Here is a 16,457-nt window from a genome sequence, read left to right as displayed (position 1 = left end):
CCTCGCCGGCCGCTCCGGCCGCCGGACCCCCAGGAGCCCCGAGCCCTGCAGCCACGTCCCCCACCCGGCGCCCCCGATCGCGCCCGCCACCCAAGGCCCGCCGGGTCCCCGACACCGCGCCGCGCAGCCTCAGCCGTTCCCGCGCCCGCGCCTGGGGCGGCAGGGGAGGGACTTTCAGTCTGGAAAGCGCAGGCCCGGCGTGGGGGCAGGGGACGGGAGAGCGTGGGCTTTTCGCGAGTCTACCCGGCAGGCTGAGTAGGACGCAGCCAAAGAAGTATGGTTTCAGCTTGGGGGAGAAGGACCTCGTCTTTCCTGAGCTCATCCCCACGGATGGCTGCTGGGACGGCGTAGAGCAGGCTGGAGAGTAGGGGCGAGGAAGTCGCCAGAACATCTTGGGAACAGCTCAGATTTCACAAGCGTCCCAGAATGGGAAGCCTTAAAAAGATGCACACCTTTCTTTTAACCCAAGGATTCCCCTTCTGGAAATCTATCCTAAGAACAAATTCGTGGCTATACACGAATATTTACTTTAAGGATGTACAATTAAGAGTAAAAATATCAAGGCAACGTAAGTTCATCTGTAGGGGCCTGGTGAAATAATCGTGGTGCATTCGTACAATGGGCTGCTCGGCGGCCATTACAAATCACGTCGTAGAAGAACATTTCATATCAGGAGAAAATCTTGAGCCTGTGCTCAGTTTGACAAGCAGATGCAGTGTGTGAAGAGGGACTTTAATTTTTAAAAATTTAAAAACAGCTTTATTTAGGTATAATTTAACTACAATAAGCTGCACATTTTAAAAGTATACGATTTGTTGAGTTTTTACATATGTATACACCGATGAAACCATCACCACAACCAAGATTGTGAACTACCCATCACCCCCAAAAGGGTCCTTGTGCCCCTCCTGATCTCTCCCTCCCCTCCCCATCCCCCCAAACCACTGATCTGCTCTCTGTGCAAATCATGCTGCAGAGAGAGAGACAGAGAGAGAGAGAGAGAGAGAGACACACACACACACACACACACACACACACACACACACACACACACACGGGGGGTGGAGAGAGAGAGAGGTTAAATGCTCAAAAACAGAAAAATATTCATGCAAATAGTATGGAAGATAATTTCGGAGAATTTTTGAATTTTGTTTATCCTTGTTTTCTAAATCGTATATGACGCATATGAATTGCTTTTGTAATAAGAAAAAGTAATTAAGGTTATTAAAATATCTGCCACAGATAACCCACAAAGCGAACATTCTAAACTTAGCACATAGACATTCGAGAAATGCCTGCTGAAAGGGACATTTGCTGGTGGTGTGGAGTTGCTTGCAATTGCTTTTTTATTCATGTTGATGGCTGTGGTGGTGATAAATATAAGTGGTGATGGCCAAGGGATGTTGACTCTAGGTGTGAGTGCTCTGGTGAGAACGGCTGCAGGTGTGCCGGTGACAGTGGAGATGACTGCTGCAGGGTGATGGTGGAGGAGAGATGGCTCTAGGAGTTACGGTTGTAGGGGTGAGGGCATCAGTGGGCATGACTGGCTATAGTGATAGTGTCTGTAAGGGTGATAGCTATGAGGATGATCACCGTACCGGTGATAGTGGCAGTGGTGAGGCAGATAGAGACAGATGGCCGAGGGGTGTTGACTACAGGGGTGGTTGTTTTAGCAGTGATGGCTGTAGTGGTGCTAATGGCAGTGGGAATGACTGCAGGGATGATAGCTGAAAGGTGTTGGCTGCAGGGGTGTGGTGATGGTTGTAGGGGTGATGGCTGTAGGGATGATGGTCGTGGGGTAAGAGTGTCATGGGAGTGACTGGCTGTAATGTCCGTAAGGATAACAGCCGAGAGGATGATGGTTGTGACAGTGATAGCAGCAGTGATGACTATAGGGGTGATGGCTGTAGGGATGGTTTTTCTAGCAGTGGTGGCTGTAGGTGTGCCAGTAGCAGTGGAGATGACTTCAGGGCTGATGGCTGTAGATAGGAGTGATGGCTATGGGGTGATAGGAGAGGGACTGATAGCAGTGATGACCTTGGCGATGCAAGGTGACTGGGAGCATTGGCCCCACAGGCAGAGAGATGGTCCCACTTCCGGTTTCGGGACTCTGGTCAGTGAGATAAAGGGCTTGAGTAGGCCGTATGTCAGGTTGACTGGCCGAAGGACTGGCAATGGTTGCCATGAGATGGCAGGGTAGGGACTTTTCTCTGCTTGTTCAACCCAAGAGCCGTCTGCATCAGAATCTCTGGAGACTGAAGCTGGGACTTCCTTCCTCCCTAGGGGCCGGCAGGGGCTGCGATTGCTGTAAGAGCAGGTCACGTGACGGGGCTTCCTGTATGCTGCTGCCGCCGGGTGTCCATGGCCCGCACCCCCAAGCTGCCAGTGCAGCAGTCAGAGTGGCAGCCGGAGGCTCAGTCCATGCCGTGCCCCCTGGACGGTGCCGGCGAGGCTGAGCAAGAGGCCTCCGCATCTCGATACCTACGAGCGCAGGGGCGGAGCATCACCAGGGTAGAGGACCATGTTGCGCCGTAAGCCCTCCAACGCCAGCGAGAAGGAGCCCACGCAGAAGAAAAAGGTGAGGAGCATCTTTGGGAGCTCACTGCTTCCTTCCCTCTCTCAACCCAGCCTCTCCGGGACTCACGGAAGTGGGAAGAGCCGAAGGCCTTCTGTTGAGTCTGTAGGTGAGGGCCATACTCCCAAGGGCATGGGACGTGGGCCCAAAGGTAACTAGAGTAACAGAAGTACAGAAGAGACAGATTCTAGAGAAACGGAGTTACAGAATGCATTCTTAGAAGTCTAAAACTTGTAGGATTCAACCCTACGATGGTAAGATAGAGACTTAAAATTGGGGACTAGAATCCTAGACTAGAATTCGAGAATTATAAAATACAATTCTCACGTTGAACCCTAAGACCGTACTTAATTCTCTGTTCCCTACACCAGGCCCGCCCCCAGGAGCCATCTCACTCAGAGGGCCCCTCTGGGCCGCCCAGCCAGGAGCCATGATGCTCCCAGGGCCCCCGCCCTTTGGCCAGAGCCCAGGCTCTGCTCACTTGGTTCAGCTCTGTTGTAGATCCCGGGGCCCAAAGGAGAGGGGGCCCACCTGAAGATGGGGCCCAGCGTGATTTCCAGATTTAAGGAAAGGGCCTCCAAACCTGCAGTGGGATGCTGGGGGCATACAGGTTCTTCCCAGGTGGAGAGAAATTATTTGTGAAGAATGAGAAATGAAGGTGCTGAGACGATGAGTAGGAGGGAGGGCTGAGGAGGAAAAAATTCTGAGGTGCTCATCTTCCTGGAGTCTTGAGGCCAGACTAGAAGATTCCTTGAAGGCTCTGCCACATTTAGGTTTCTCTAGTTGGATCTGAGGATTTCTAGACTTAATTTTTTGACTCGATCGTCAGATCCTCCCGGGCAATCAGCAAGTACGTTCCGCACATCCAGCAGGAGCCTAGGACCATCCCAAAGCAGGCCTGAACCAGGTCCAAGAGGCCAGGCGTAGCCACAGGCCAAGGTCCAGGGCCTCCAGGCCCTCACTGCACCCCACTGGTTTCCCCTGGAGCCCAGCTCAGGTGCTCCGTGGGGGAGCCCCTTTGTCAGGGGAGTAGCTTCCAGACGGAGACTGAACCAGCTGAGAAGCCGAGCATCAGGGCACTGGGGTGTACATCCTGCCCCATCTCAGGTCCTGGGGTGGCTGCCACTTCCAGCTGTACTCTCCCCACTCCAACTGCTTCTCTAAGGTTGCAGTGGAGGTGGGCGGGTGGGAAAGAGATTCATGAATCTTCTCACAGGCTCTGTCACCCCTGTCCAAGCCCCACACGGCGCCAGCCCCCGGCAGACTTACCACTGGCTGTCACTGCTCAGTGAGTGGGTCCACTTCCCCTTGCTGTCCGGCTGATGGGGGTGGGAAGCAGAGACCGCCCTACACACTGCTGGGCCCCAAACCACAGGGGAGCTGAGCTGGAGGAAAGAGTCTGAGAAAGAGCTAACACTGCAACGCTGGCACGCTGTGCCGCCTCAGGTGGAAGTGCCCAGAGGCTCACAGAAGCCAGAAGTCCCGTCTTCTTTCCCCACTTCCATTATCCAGATTCTGTATTTGGTGACTGGGCCTCTGGGATTTCCCACAGGCCTCTCCCCGGAGAGTCAAGGCCATTGTGGCACTCTGAGGACCATGTCCTCTAGGGCAGCATCGTCCAGGCAAAGCCTACCTCGCCCCTGCAGAGCCTGGGCCAGCCTCCAGAGCCACTCTCCAAGGCCCATCCCATGGGAGTGCCCTTAGAAAAGCCGACTTTCCAGAAGGTGGAGACGGCATCTTCCCCAGGCCCGGAGGCAGCGGCGCGGCTCCAGCACTGTGACTCGGGCAAGTCCCTTTCCCTCAGAGGCCAAGGTGACGTGGTGGAGGGAAAGCACAAAGGCAAGAGAGGCCTCCCTTTCCTGTCCCTCTCCTCCTTTCGGGCCTACCAAGTGGAGAATGTGCTGGGCAGAGGACAAGAAAGCAGAGTTGGAATCTACCAGGTTCCAGCTGTAGGACCCTGGACAGTTCACTGACCTTTCTTGGGCCTAAGTTTCGTCACCTCGGAAAAGGGAGATAGTTCCTGATCTGCCCACCTCAGGAGGGTGTGGATTGCCTGGAACAATACGTGTGAGTGCACTGTGTCACATGTGTACATGTGTCCACGAGAGGGTGTACGCTACAGGCGTGGGTGGGGGTGGGGAACCCGCTGCAAGGACCGAGCTTCGGTCCCAGCCCTGAAGTGGAGAAAACAACACCTAACAGCTCAGCAGGTGCCAGGTGCTGTGCTGTGCACTCCACCCATCCCTTAGCCCGTTGGCTCTTCACGACAACCTTGTGAAGTAGGGCAGGCATTGTCTTCATTTTATGCCTGAGGCTCAGGGAGGTGAAGTGACTTACCCGAGGTCACACAGCTAGTAAACTGCAGAGCAGGGATCTAAGCCAAGATTTGTTGGTGTCCAGGGTCTTGACCCCTTCTCCCTCTACTCTCTTGTCTCCCTACTGATCTCAAAAGCACTGGTAGAGTCTGATGAGCATAAAAGACTCAGCCTATCGGCAGGAGAGCTCTGCAGGGCAGGTCCAGATGGCCAGGGGATGAGTGACCTTCAAAGCAGCAGAGCAGAGTCGGAACAGGCCCTCTAGGATGGTGGGGTCAGGATGTGTCACCTGCTATGCATCATGAAGGATTGGGGAGACGCCCGGGATGGGGGGAGCAATACCCCTTGGCTGCCTTTTGGAGACTTTTGCCTCCATCAAGTGTCTCTCTGCACTCTCTTTGGTCTGTTGGAGTGTAGGTAGTCGACAGGGGTTTGTCCTGGGACCTACCTCCCCTAAGGATGGTCCTACCCCATCACACCCCTACTTTTCGCTACATCCCAGACCTCTCACCAGGAGAAATGGAGAGGAATCAAGGCTCCCATTCGAGTGTGCAGCTGTCCCGTCCTTCCAGTCTCTCCCTGCTCCTCTGTTCCCCAATCCCAGCACACTACTTCCCCCAGGCTCCCTTCCTACAGCACACATCTGGCATCCCCCTCCACACCAGCATGCAATTCATATTTCCAGTGGCTCCTCATTGCCCACAGGCTGATGCCATGGCTGGCAAGGGCCTTCTGTGGCCTTTTATGCTCCGCTGCCCACCCCAAGCACTGGCGTACCCACCATTCCATCGCCACGCTTGGAACATCCCTAACTCCCACTCTTGACAAACCCTTCTCAACTCCACCTGGAGAAATCCTGGCTCCCCTGCTACAGCCCAGCTCAAATGTGCCTCCTTCTCCGCGAAGCCCTCCGGAGCCCTTCTTCCTCCATGCCCCCACCTGCTCTCCTGGTAGCTTCCTCCAAACAACGCTTGCAGTCGCCATTGCCCTTAATCCACTTCTATACTAGGGGGCAACTTCTTGAGCTCTGAGCACAGGAACAAGCACGGGCTTCCAGAGTCACAGACATGGGTTCAAAGCCCTGTTCCTCCCACTGTCAGCTGTGCCACTCCACCTAGGATGCGTCATTTCTCCGATTCTGTGTGCCCAGATGGGAAGCGTGATGTAAAGACAGGGCTGCAGTGAAGCTGAAGTGAGTGGACACACACAAAGTGCTTGGCAGGGCACTGGGAACAGGGGCGGTGTTTGACCCCTCGTTACCGGATTCCCACACATGCACAGGCCTGTGCCCAGTGCCCAGAGGGCGCTCGGTCTTAGGAAGCAGGGGAAGAAGATGCCAGTGGGGGCAGGGTGAGGCTCTGAGGGGGTGATCAGGGAAGGCTTCCTGCAGGGGGCAGTGCCTTTAAAACCGGATTTGAAAAACCTTTTTTATTGAAGTATAATATCCGTAGAAAAAGTGCATAAATCATAAATGTAGCACTCAGTGGAGTTCCATTCAGTGAACATCCCCATGTAGGCAGCACCCAGATCAAACAGAACACTTCCAACACTCTAGAAGCTTCCCTCATGCCCCTGCCCAAAGGCCACCACTCTTCTGACCTCCATGGATTAGTTTTGCCGGGTTTTGAACTTTCTGTACGGGGAACCATATAATATACTCTGGTGGTGGGTCCCTTCTGCCCAGCGGTGTAGCCGTGAGAGTCACCGTATTGTTGGGGAGAGTTGCACGAAGCTCATTGCCATGTGCTCTTCCCTCATGGGACTCGGCCACAATTTGCAAATCCACTCTACAGCTGCTGAGCATTTGAGTTGTTTCCAGTTAAACTGGATTCTGAAGGATGGGAAAAACTATGGTTGACACAGAGAAGGGCAGAGTGTTCCAGGTGGGGAATGCAAGGGCTAAGAGCCTGGAGGTGGGCTGTTGGAAAGGCTAAGTAAGCCTCCCTGAACGTGCCTCGCGGGGCTGCTGCATCCCATGCTCACCCCTGTCATCCGCACAACAACCCAGTGAGGTGTGTGCTCCGGTCTTCATTTCACCCATGAGGAAACGGAAGCCCAGGGAAGTTGAGGAATTGACCCAGCTTTACACAGCTCGTCAATGGCAGAAGCAAGATGTGAACTCTCGCTAGCCGACACCAGGTGAAGAGACTGATGTTCGGGGAGGTCAAATAACTCACCGAAGGCCACACATCCCAGAGCTGAACTCAGCAATGTGTGACGCCAAAAAAGTAGTTCTTTCCAAGAGGCCCATATCCTCCCCTTAGATATGAAAAAGTGGCCGACGTGTACGGTACAACCTCCCACCCAGGACCCCCAGGTCTCACCCTAAAGGGAGGCCAGGCAGAAAATCCAAAAGGGCCCAAGGATGTCCACTCACACCTGGCTGGGGGGGGGGGGTCACTTCAGGTTCACCGAAAGGCATTCAGGATATTTGAGGCCGCCCCTGAGTTTAGAGGTGGGCGGGGCAAGAGGCCCCCCAGGGCAAACAGCCCTCACCCTTAGTCACCCAAAGAACTTGTCTAGTTCTTTCCCCGTCCCTGGGCTGAGGAGTGGCCTGCCAGGCCCATGTCCCGGCGCCACCCACATGGTCCTTTTAGGTGGTTTTCTCCCATTTTGAGCTAAAGCTGGGACAGAGGGGCCCCGACACAAGGTCCCAGGAGCCAAAAATCACTTTCCCAGCCACCCCCAACCCCGACTGAGCTTAATGACAGAAAAAGGCAAGAACTGCAATTAGAGGGCAGCCTGGCGGTGAGTCCACTCTTCCTCAGCAAAGCCCACCTCCAGCCCCACGCCTGCCCTCCTGCTGGCTTTCCAGGATCACTGGTCCCTGGGGCTTCAGGGGAGACTCCTGGGATTGGGACGGGTGGAGGGGAGGCCACAATAGGCCCCATCGGCCTAAAAATAGCACCCCAGCCTGCCCTCCTTGGGCCCAGGCCAGCCTGGTGCCCATCCTCTCTCTCTTCCCTCTTTTCCAGGCAATAAAAGGAGGAAGTTATCCAGGCAGCTGCCTCTTAGCCATACAAGAGGAGGAAATGAATGGAAGGTGGAGGAGAGAAGGGGAAAGCAAGGAAGAAAAAGAGGAAAGAATAGCGGGCAGGGAAAACCAGGGAAGGAGGATGGAGGAGATGCAGGGAACAGGAGCGGTCACCCCACCGCCGTGCTTTCCCCTCCCTGTAACCCCTCAGCCCCCTTTCCCAGCTCCCCAGCATCCTGCGGAAGAGGCTTTCTCCCTGAGGCTGCAAGTGCCTCACCCAGGAGGCCTTCATGGTGGTGGTGTCTGCTTGGCCTGACCACTGACCTAGTTTCTGGTCATCTAGCTTGCTGTGACCTCTAGGAAGGTGTGGCCGCTGTCCCTGACTGCCGACTTGCTTTTGGTCAAGACCCACCAAGAGAACTGAAGTGTTCCGCTGCAGTCCCCAGGAGCCGGGGCTAGTTGTGTGTATGCTGAGGGGGCAGGTGACACTGCCCCTGCCCTGGGGGATTGTCACTGGACCCCCCTTTTGTAGGAAAGAGGATGTGAAACTTTCAGCTTTGAGCGGGTTTGGGGCTTCAGTTCCTCAAGCCCTTATCTCTGGTGTCTGCCGCCGACCCGCTCTATCTGTCTGGCCATCTGTGAACTCTGGTTCCTGTGTGTATCTCTGGTCTTGACTGTTGCTCTTGATTTGGGCTCAGCCTCCACCTCTTGTGTCTAAAGTCGGCCCTCCTCACCTGGCCCGGGTTTCTCCTGGTATTCTGCCATGTGCGTGGCACGTACAGTTAAGAAAAGCTCATTTCCTGAAAACAGGCTTGTCAGCACTGTCGACTGAAAAAAAATGCATAACCTAAAAGGTGAGAATTATGCTTTATTCGGCAGACTTTCTGAGGACTTCAAGCCCCGGAGGCGGCCTCTCAGAGAGCTCTGAGGGACTGCTCTCTAGAGGTAAGGGAGAAGCCAGGATATACAGGGGTTTTTGCAGCAAAGACCAGGTAGTGGGAACATCAAAAGATTACTGTTAGTTCAAGGAAACCAGATATCCCAAGTAGTTGAATTTAGCACTTTTCTGTGTATGGGAAGATGCAAGAGTCGGGGCTTATTGAAATCATTCCTTTGCTATGCAAAGATAAGGGCTAGTATCTTTCCCACCCTGTGTCTCCTCAGGGTGCACCACTGGGGGCTTCACAGAGGGCAGCCCGTGTGTCTCCATCCTGAGTTCCCTCGGGGCTCACCATCTGGGCAGCAGTAGTGGTCGATGGCTTGCTGGCCGCAGCATCCTTTGTTTGCTGATATGGCCGGCAGCATTTTTCATTCACAGCACAAACAATAGGTCGGGCCTACAAGTCTGTGAACACTGGCACACGTCTAGTGTAGCCAGCTCGTCGCATTAGCAGCTAAGTTAAGTTAAAAGCAGAGATGAAGACAGAGAAAATGGCAGCTTTCTTTTACGATATTCAACCCAATCATTTGTGTCTCAAATCTGCGGGGAAACCTTCTCTGAATCAGTCTGTCCTGTGGCTTTCCAGAACGCGTAATGCCAGGTCTTACTGGCCCCTGGGGGGATTGTCTTCCTCTTCTTGGGACACAGATGCATCAGCCTGGAGGCCCCAGTGTGTTTGCCACGATCACCATCACAGGAAACCATGCTTGGGGAAGACAGAGTCTGGAGGCCAGGCTGCGGGGTTTGGGAGGGTTTGCCCTGTTATATAAATAAAGGTGATGCTGCGGTTCGTGCTGAGATATGTCTCCAGTAGGAGATACGCGTTTACTCAGACTCATTTAGTCTTTCACCACAGGGTTCTGGGGACCAGACTTCAGGTACTGGTGGAAAGCCGGGCTTAGTCTGAGGCCTGACCGGGGTGGAGCCTCCTGAGGCGAGGAGCTTGCTCTGCGGCCTGCTTTAGGGGCCGCTCACAGCTAAAGAACAGGATGAAGCCCGGTAGCCAGCAGGGCGTCGTGTAGCTTCACCTCCTTAGCCCCGTGGCCCTGTCCAGCCCTGGGGTACATGCGGTGTGTTGGGAGCAGGGACAGCTTTTTGCTCCTTACTCGGCCACCATTTTTAGTGCCACTGATGGCAACACCTCTGCTTCTTCCAGCTCTCGCTTCAGCGCTCCAGCAGCTTCAAAGATTTTGCCAAATCCAAACCCAGCTCCCCAGTGGTGAGCGAGAAGGAATTTAATCTGGATGATAATGTGAGTTTCAGAGCCTCCTTGGGGGGATCTGGTTGCCGGCCCTGGGTGGGGTAATGGTGGGGAGGTGGGGGGAAGACCCTTTTAGGATTGTTGAGGCAAAGTCTTTTTAAATACAATGGGCCCACATCTCTCACCCAGCAAAATTCTGGGCCCTAAAACCTCACCTGCATTCTTTTCGATTGCAAATTAATTGTCAATTTAAATGCAAATGAATAGGGCCAATTTAAATACAAACGAATAGGACCTAGGACAGGTCTGGGGCTAAAAGGGAAGGGATGGGGAGCTCTCTTTCCCACCCCTCCAGCATCTGCCAGGACCCAAAAGCCGCCTTCTGCTCCCAAGTCGTGGACCCAGACATGGTCACCAGGGTTCCTGGACCTGCACATTTATTGTCACAGATTCCAGAAGATGACTCAGGTGTTCCGCCCCCAGAGGATGCTGGAAAGAGCAGCAAAAAGCTGGGGAAGAAGTGGAGGGCCGTGATTTCCCGAACCATGAACAGGAAGATGGGCAAGATGATGGTGAAGGCCCTGTCGGAGGAGATGGTGAGGCCTGGGACCCATGGGAGAGGGGACAGGGAGGACAGGCACCGCTCTGGTAGGCTTTGAGCACGGCCACTGTGACAGCCACGCTCAGGTAACGATGCCTGGCCCCATACAAGCAGGAAGGTCACCTTGGGAAGGGAGCTCCCTCAGCCATGGACATGGCAGGAAGGTATGGTCCTGAGGGAGCAGTAGTGGGGTCTGAGGAGGGATGAAGTTCTGGGTAACAGGAGCTTCCTGGGCAGGCAGGTCTGAGGAGATGAGATCACATAGCGCAAATTCATCCACCGCAAACTTTTGCTTGGAACCAGCCCCCGTGATTGGGAAGGCTTGATTCAAAGAGGCCCTATGAAAGAAAATCGAGAAGGCTGGCTTTGGCCCAGGGAGGGAGGGCAGAACACACAGCTGTGGGGCAGGCACGTCCAAGTTGCTAAAGTGACACAGCGAGTCTGGTTTGCTCCTGGTTCTTGGAGGAGGTGCCCTGGCAGCAGTGTGCTAACTGGCTCATGCCAGCTCTGGATAGCAGTTGGTCAAATTTTCGGGAATTTTGTGAGCCAGGTGTGAGATACAACCATTACTGAAAATTAACTTCTACCAACTTAGGATTAAATCTATATTTTAAAAATAAAAAGACTAAAGTCAGTCTTCAAAACTCATTTCCTAATTCTTGTACTACCTTTCACTGTCCTCTGTGCCCTTGAGGTTACTGGCATCTACAGTCTTTGGGGGGTGGAAATAGCCGATGATGCTACTCATTCAGTGACACCAGAGTGGTAGCTCTCTGTTGGCCACGGTGAGGAATATTTACAGTACAGGAGCTGGCAACTTCTACAGATCAGGGCTTTTATTGCCACTGAGTCATCTGTGAAAGTTACCACCGCACTGAGGTGTGGGGAGGCCCAGGAGCCCTAGTGTCAGACCGACTTGTCTGTGGGCTCCTGCGTGGCCTCGGGAACGTTCCTCCATTACTGCTCATCTGTAAACTTGGGACGATGGAGCACATATCCTCAAGTGAGGATTAAATGAAATCCTCTGTCTGGCACATAGGAGCACAGTCAAAAGTAGTGACTCTCCAGCGCCGTGGTCTGCCTGGCTACGCCCTAGTAACAGCTCTGAGTCTCAGTTCTGGCACTGAGGCCTTTTCTGTGTGTAAGTTGGCACTTTGAGCTGACAAAGTGCATTCACACAGCACCCCCGTTGAGCCTCATTCCATGACGTGGGCAGGGCAAGGACTGTCAGTCCCACTTCACGAAAGAGGAAACTAGGGCCCAGAGGACGCCATGCAGCCCGCAAGAGGCAGAGCTGGGGCTCCAGCCAGGCCCCAGTTCTCCCTGGAGCCCAGACCCATTTCCTCTGCACCCGGGGCTGCTCAGGGCTTGCTGCCTCTCCTCCCCTCCAGGGAGATACTCTGGAGGAGGGCTCAGCCTCCCCGACGTCTCCGGACTGCAGCCTGGACAGCCCCGGCCCTGAGAAGATGGCGCTGGCCTTTTCTGAGCAAGAGGAGACGCAGCTCCCAGCACTCAGCCGCCAGGCATCCACAGGTGAGGAGGGGAGGAGGGGCACACCTGCTGAGTCTAGAGGAAAGGGCGGGGTCTGGGAGGGGGTGGTAAAGAGAAATGAACCTTTACTGTCAGCCTGCTGGGACCTTTCCCAGCCCTCTTCACGTTAAATCTTCACAACAATCTCATGGGGCCGGTACTATTATTATCCCCACTTTATTGATGTGAAAACTGAGGCTCAGGGAGGTTAAGTGACTTGCCCAAGGTGACCCAGGCTTGAACTTAGTTCTGCCCTAGAGGAGCCTCCACTTGCTGGAGGGCCCCAAGGGCACAGGAAGAACCCCATTGCCCTCTTGGACCAGCCCTCCCCCCACCTTCCAAGGGGAGCTAGAGGCTACGGCTCCCTGGGCCTCTGACATCCGAGGCTCGGGTGAGGGAATAGGGTCTCCAGCTGTGAAGACTCAGCCTCATGGACACCAGCCCTTGGTTTGCTGGGCTCAGGGTGCCACTTGGCATCTTCTAGATGTCCGTGGGACTGGACAGGAGCTTCCAGCAGCCCTGCCTGGACAAGGGGCTGCAGGCTTTGCGCTGCAGACCTACAGAGGCATTGTCGTTCTCTCCCTTCGGATTAGTTCCAAGTCCTCTGATCTTTCTCTGGCTCCAAAGACACCTCCCTATCCCCATTGAAAGCCACTTAGGCCCTCATCCTGCCCTTCCCAGAGAGAAAGTCTTGAGTTTCCGTGTGATGTTGTAACTTGACACAGAGTCTTATTGAGTAGAGAAAGTAAAATATTGATGCACGATGTGGCTTCCTGGGTGGAAGGTGGCTTCCAGGAGCACTGGAGTGGGAGTCAGGAAGCCTGGAGTCTAACAGACCCAGTGCTGCCAATTATAAGGTGAGAGGCCTTGGGCAGGTCACTTGGCCTGTCTGGCCTCAGTTTTCCTCATCTGTTCATTGGGGTGTTGGCCCAGTTGTTCTCTAGAGACCCTCCCCATTTGCCCAGTCTTTGATCTGTGAGCCATTCCTCCTTCTATGGTCAACTATTTTCATGCCTGGGATGCCAGGAGGGAAGCTATGCTCCTTCGGGGTGGCAGAGGGGTTGGGTCAGAATCCCTTCTGCAGTGTGAGACTTACTAGAGCTCAGTTTTCTTCCCCAGCATGTATCCTTGGGATTTCTAGCCAGACCCCGTGGAAGGTACCTGCTGGGCACTGCCGCAGCTGTCCGGGGACAAAGGTGACCTTCCTCCCTGCCCCATTTCCTGCAGGCAGTGAGCTCTGCAGCCCCAGCCCAGGCTCTGGCAGCTTCGGGGAGGAACCACCTGCCCCCCAGTACACAGGGCCCTTCTGTGGCCGGGCACGAGTCCACACCGACTTCACTCCCAGCCCGTATGACCATGACTCACTGAAACTGCAGGTAAGGTTGGCATCCAGGCCCCTGCTGAGCCTGGCAGGCTGTACCCCATACAGGTAGAGGGTACAGGAGGCCAAGGGGCCACCTTGCCCCCACTCTGTTCTGCTCTGCTCTCCTCCCACAGAAGGGAGATGTGATCCAGATCATCGAAAAGCCGCCTGTGGGCACGTGGCTGGGCCTGCTCAATGGCAGGCTGGGCTCTTTCAAGTTCATCTACGTGGACGTGCTGCCCGAGGAGGCTGTGGGACCTGCCCGCCCCAGCCGCCGACAGAGCAAGGGCAAGAGGCCCAAGCCCAAGACTCTGCATGAGCTGCTGGAGCGCATCGGCCTTGAGGTTTGAGCTGGGACCTAGTCTAGTGTCTAGGAGCAAGGGATGGGGGCCAGGGCAGGTCAGCTCTGCGGGGAGAGACAGGTCGTAGGTGGGGGCAGCTTGTAAGCGGCCGCGCTGGTGGCCTGCTTCTGCCCACAGGAGCACACGTCCACCCTGCTGCTCAATGGCTACCAGACGCTGGAGGACTTCAAAGAGCTGCGGGAAACACACCTCAATGAGCTGAATATCATGGACCCACAGCATCGGGCCAAGCTGCTCACGGCTGCTGAGCTGCTGCTGGACTACGACAGTGAGTGGCCTTAGGAGCGGGGGAGGGGGCGTGAGCGCTGGAGTTGGGCATGTTAGGCAGGGAGGCCTGCCCGGGTCCTGCCCCAGCAGCCCTCTGCAGTGCGCAGGCACTTTCCACACTTGAATTCCAGTCTCGGGCAGAGCTTGTGATGAGAAGGGGTTTTAGGAACGATCGGGCTCAACCCCCTTTGGGATCAAACGGGAGACTTAGGGCCGGAGAAGATACGGCATGGACTCGAGGCCTTCACGTTGGGTAATGACAGAGCCACGATTCAAGAGCAGGTGTCCTGGCTACTAGCTCAGTGCTGAAGAAGCTTGAGCTCCTGGGCGGGAGAGCTGGCCTGGAAACCACTCCCACCAGAAGGGCCGAGAAAGGGCAGGGGTGCTTGGTGGTGGGTGACCAGAAGAAGAGACGGCCTCCAGCGGGCTTCCCAGGGTCCCTCCACCCACATGGGGCCCCCAGGGTTTCTGAAGCCCCTCCCAGCTAAGGGCCAAGCCCCCCACATTCCTCTCCCTCCCTGGCCCCTGGCAGCCGGCAGCGAGGAGGCGGAAGAGGGCGCCGAGAGCGGCCAGGAGCCAGTGGCGCACACGGTGGCAGAGCCCAAGGTGGACATCCCGCGTGACTCGGGCTGCTTCGAGGGCTCAGAGAGCGGGCGCGACGAAGCAGAGCTGGCGGGTGCCGAGGAGCAGCTACACGGCCTCTCCCTGGCCGGGGCACCTTGAGGCAGCAGTGTGGGCCGAGGCTGGGCCTGAGCAGCCCAGGCCGCGGGGCTGGACCCAGCCTTCCGCGGTGGCCCCGGGCCGGAGGACTGGCACCGAGCCCGGCCCCGCTCCCCCAGGGGTGCCTAGGTCAGCAGAGGCCAGCCGAGCCCTACAGGCGCGGCTGGAGTGCACGACAAGCTGAGCCGCCGAAGCCGGGCCGCCTCCCTCCACCAGCTACTTGACAGCACAGCCCTTCCAGCTGCGGCCAGAGCAGGGGGGCACTGAGGGGGCACCGGGCCCATGCCCCTCACCACCAAGGCCTCCAAACCCTCCTTGCCTCCACACAACCTTCCCCTGTTGCGCTGCTCCTGAAAAGGGGGCCGAGTCGGTGGTTCAGGTCAATCTCAATACCCTAGGGAAACCTGGTCATCGAAAAGGACTCTAATTGATCACAGGTGAATCCAGATTCTCTAAATAAGGTTTGAAGCCACATGTACATGTATCTTTCCTACTTTCCTTCACCTTAATTCTCTTACAGGTTTAGCCACTAAATCACTGTGCCACTTGAACTGCGTGCCTTCCTCAATCTGGGTCTAGGACAGGTCAGAATAAGAATGGATAGTTGCTGAGGGCCAACTCTGACATTCTGTGATATTAAACGTCTGCTGTCCCGTTACCTGTGGCCCAGGACACCAGTGGGGCTTACTAAGGGGGCTGGAGGGGCCTTGGGCTCCCAAGTGAAACATCTCCTGCTCATCCGTTCCATACTTCCCCACGTAACTCAAGCCAAGCTGCAACTCCCCCAGCTTAAAACAATGCCCACACCTCAGACAACAAGCGCCCTCCCCTTCCACTCCCAGCCCCTTAAATGACACTTCCCCCAAGGCCAATGGCAGATGGCCCGACCTGACTTCCAAGGGCAGACCGGCCCCTCAGAAGCAAGACTTGGCCTCTCCTGTGGGTCCTTACAAGCAAAGAAAGCACAAAGCTTGATACTGGGGAGTCCACTGTCCCACCTTTACTCTGCTAAAGGTTTTGATGGACCTTGAGCTCCAGAAGGGGAGGGAGAGTCAAGGATCCTGGTACTTGACCCCAGTGCCAAGTCCATGCCCAGAATTCCCAGAGTAACCCTTTCCTGGGGCCCAACTGGCCTGAGGGCAAACAGTGCCCGCCATGTCTTGGACTGCCTGTTTAGTGGACACTTTTGGACCTAGTCCCAGGAACTCTGGTAGAAGCCATCTTGGGGGAGCGGTTTGGGTGTAAATATGAGGGGGGTGAAGGGAGATGGGTTGGTAGCAATAAACAGGTAGAACTAAATTACCGTCTCCGGTTATCTTTCCTATGGAGAGAGCGTTGGGCGGGCGGGTGGAACAGACCAGTCTCCTTCAAAGCTGGACTCAGCAAAATGTTCTCCACTGTCAGGGCCGTCTGTCCCTTCCCCAAAGATGCTCAATGCCCTTGACCCTGCTGACCACTAACCAGCCCTCCTCAGAGCACTGGCTCCCGTGGCCACCAGCTTGCTGGGGTCTGAGGGTGGGGGGTAGCTATTCCCCTCTTCCTAGAACTATTCATTGCCCACCCTGCCCCCCGCACCCCACGACAAAGGGCCTGCTCCGAGGGCTGTCCA

General features: G+C 55.5%; 1 protein-coding gene and 1 long non-coding RNA gene across 3 annotated transcripts; one reads left to right on the top strand and one right to left on the bottom strand.

The window, feature by feature from the left end:
- Nucleotide 1: 1 nt before the first annotated feature.
- Nucleotides 2-15,687, top strand: SASH3 (SAM and SH3 domain containing 3). Of its 2 annotated transcripts, XM_073799128.1 has the most exons (9): nucleotides 2-568; nucleotides 2,284-2,578; nucleotides 9,961-10,056; nucleotides 10,455-10,601; nucleotides 11,998-12,139; nucleotides 13,364-13,512; nucleotides 13,634-13,843; nucleotides 13,979-14,129; nucleotides 14,661-15,687. In XM_073799128.1, exons 2-9 carry the CDS (start codon nucleotides 2,522-2,524, stop codon nucleotides 14,849-14,851), a joined length of 1,143 nt encoding a protein of 380 aa, XP_073655229.1. In that variant the 5' UTR covers nucleotides 2-568; nucleotides 2,284-2,521; the 3' UTR covers nucleotides 14,852-15,687. The 2 variants fall into 2 exon arrangements, with proteins under 2 accessions (XP_073655229.1, XP_019804924.1); XM_019949365.3 differs by lacking the exon at nucleotides 2-568 and having other exon boundaries at nucleotides 1,078-2,578.
- On the bottom strand, nucleotides 712-4,599 carry LOC117310253 (uncharacterized). The gene is made up of 2 exons (XR_004524427.2): nucleotides 3,845-4,599; nucleotides 712-3,735 (listed from the first exon to the last, which is right to left on the bottom strand). It is a non-coding gene; the product is annotated as an uncharacterized lncRNA (long non-coding RNA).
- Nucleotides 15,688-16,457: the final 770 nt, after the last annotated feature.

This window comes from Tursiops truncatus, chromosome X (genome assembly GCF_011762595.2).
Source record: "Tursiops truncatus isolate mTurTru1 chromosome X, mTurTru1.mat.Y, whole genome shotgun sequence".
In the NCBI taxonomy this organism is placed as follows: domain Eukaryota; kingdom Metazoa; phylum Chordata; class Mammalia; order Artiodactyla; family Delphinidae; genus Tursiops; species Tursiops truncatus.
This window is presented reverse-complemented; position numbering and strand designations above follow the sequence as displayed.

What these genes read in the sequence shown, in the direction of transcription:
- SASH3 (XM_073799128.1), top strand. Translation starts at nt 2,522, where the DNA reads ATGTTGCGCCGTAAGCCCTCCAACGCCAGCGAGAAGGAGCCCACGCAG. An exon ending in ATGACTCACTGAAACTGCAG is followed by an intron (nt 13,513 to 13,633) that starts GTAAGGTTGGCA and finishes CTCCTCCCACAG; the next exon opens with AAGGGAGATGTGATCCAGAT. An exon ending in TGGAGCGCATCGGCCTTGAG is followed by an intron (nt 13,844 to 13,978) that starts GTTTGAGCTGGG and finishes TTCTGCCCACAG; the next exon opens with GAGCACACGTCCACCCTGCT.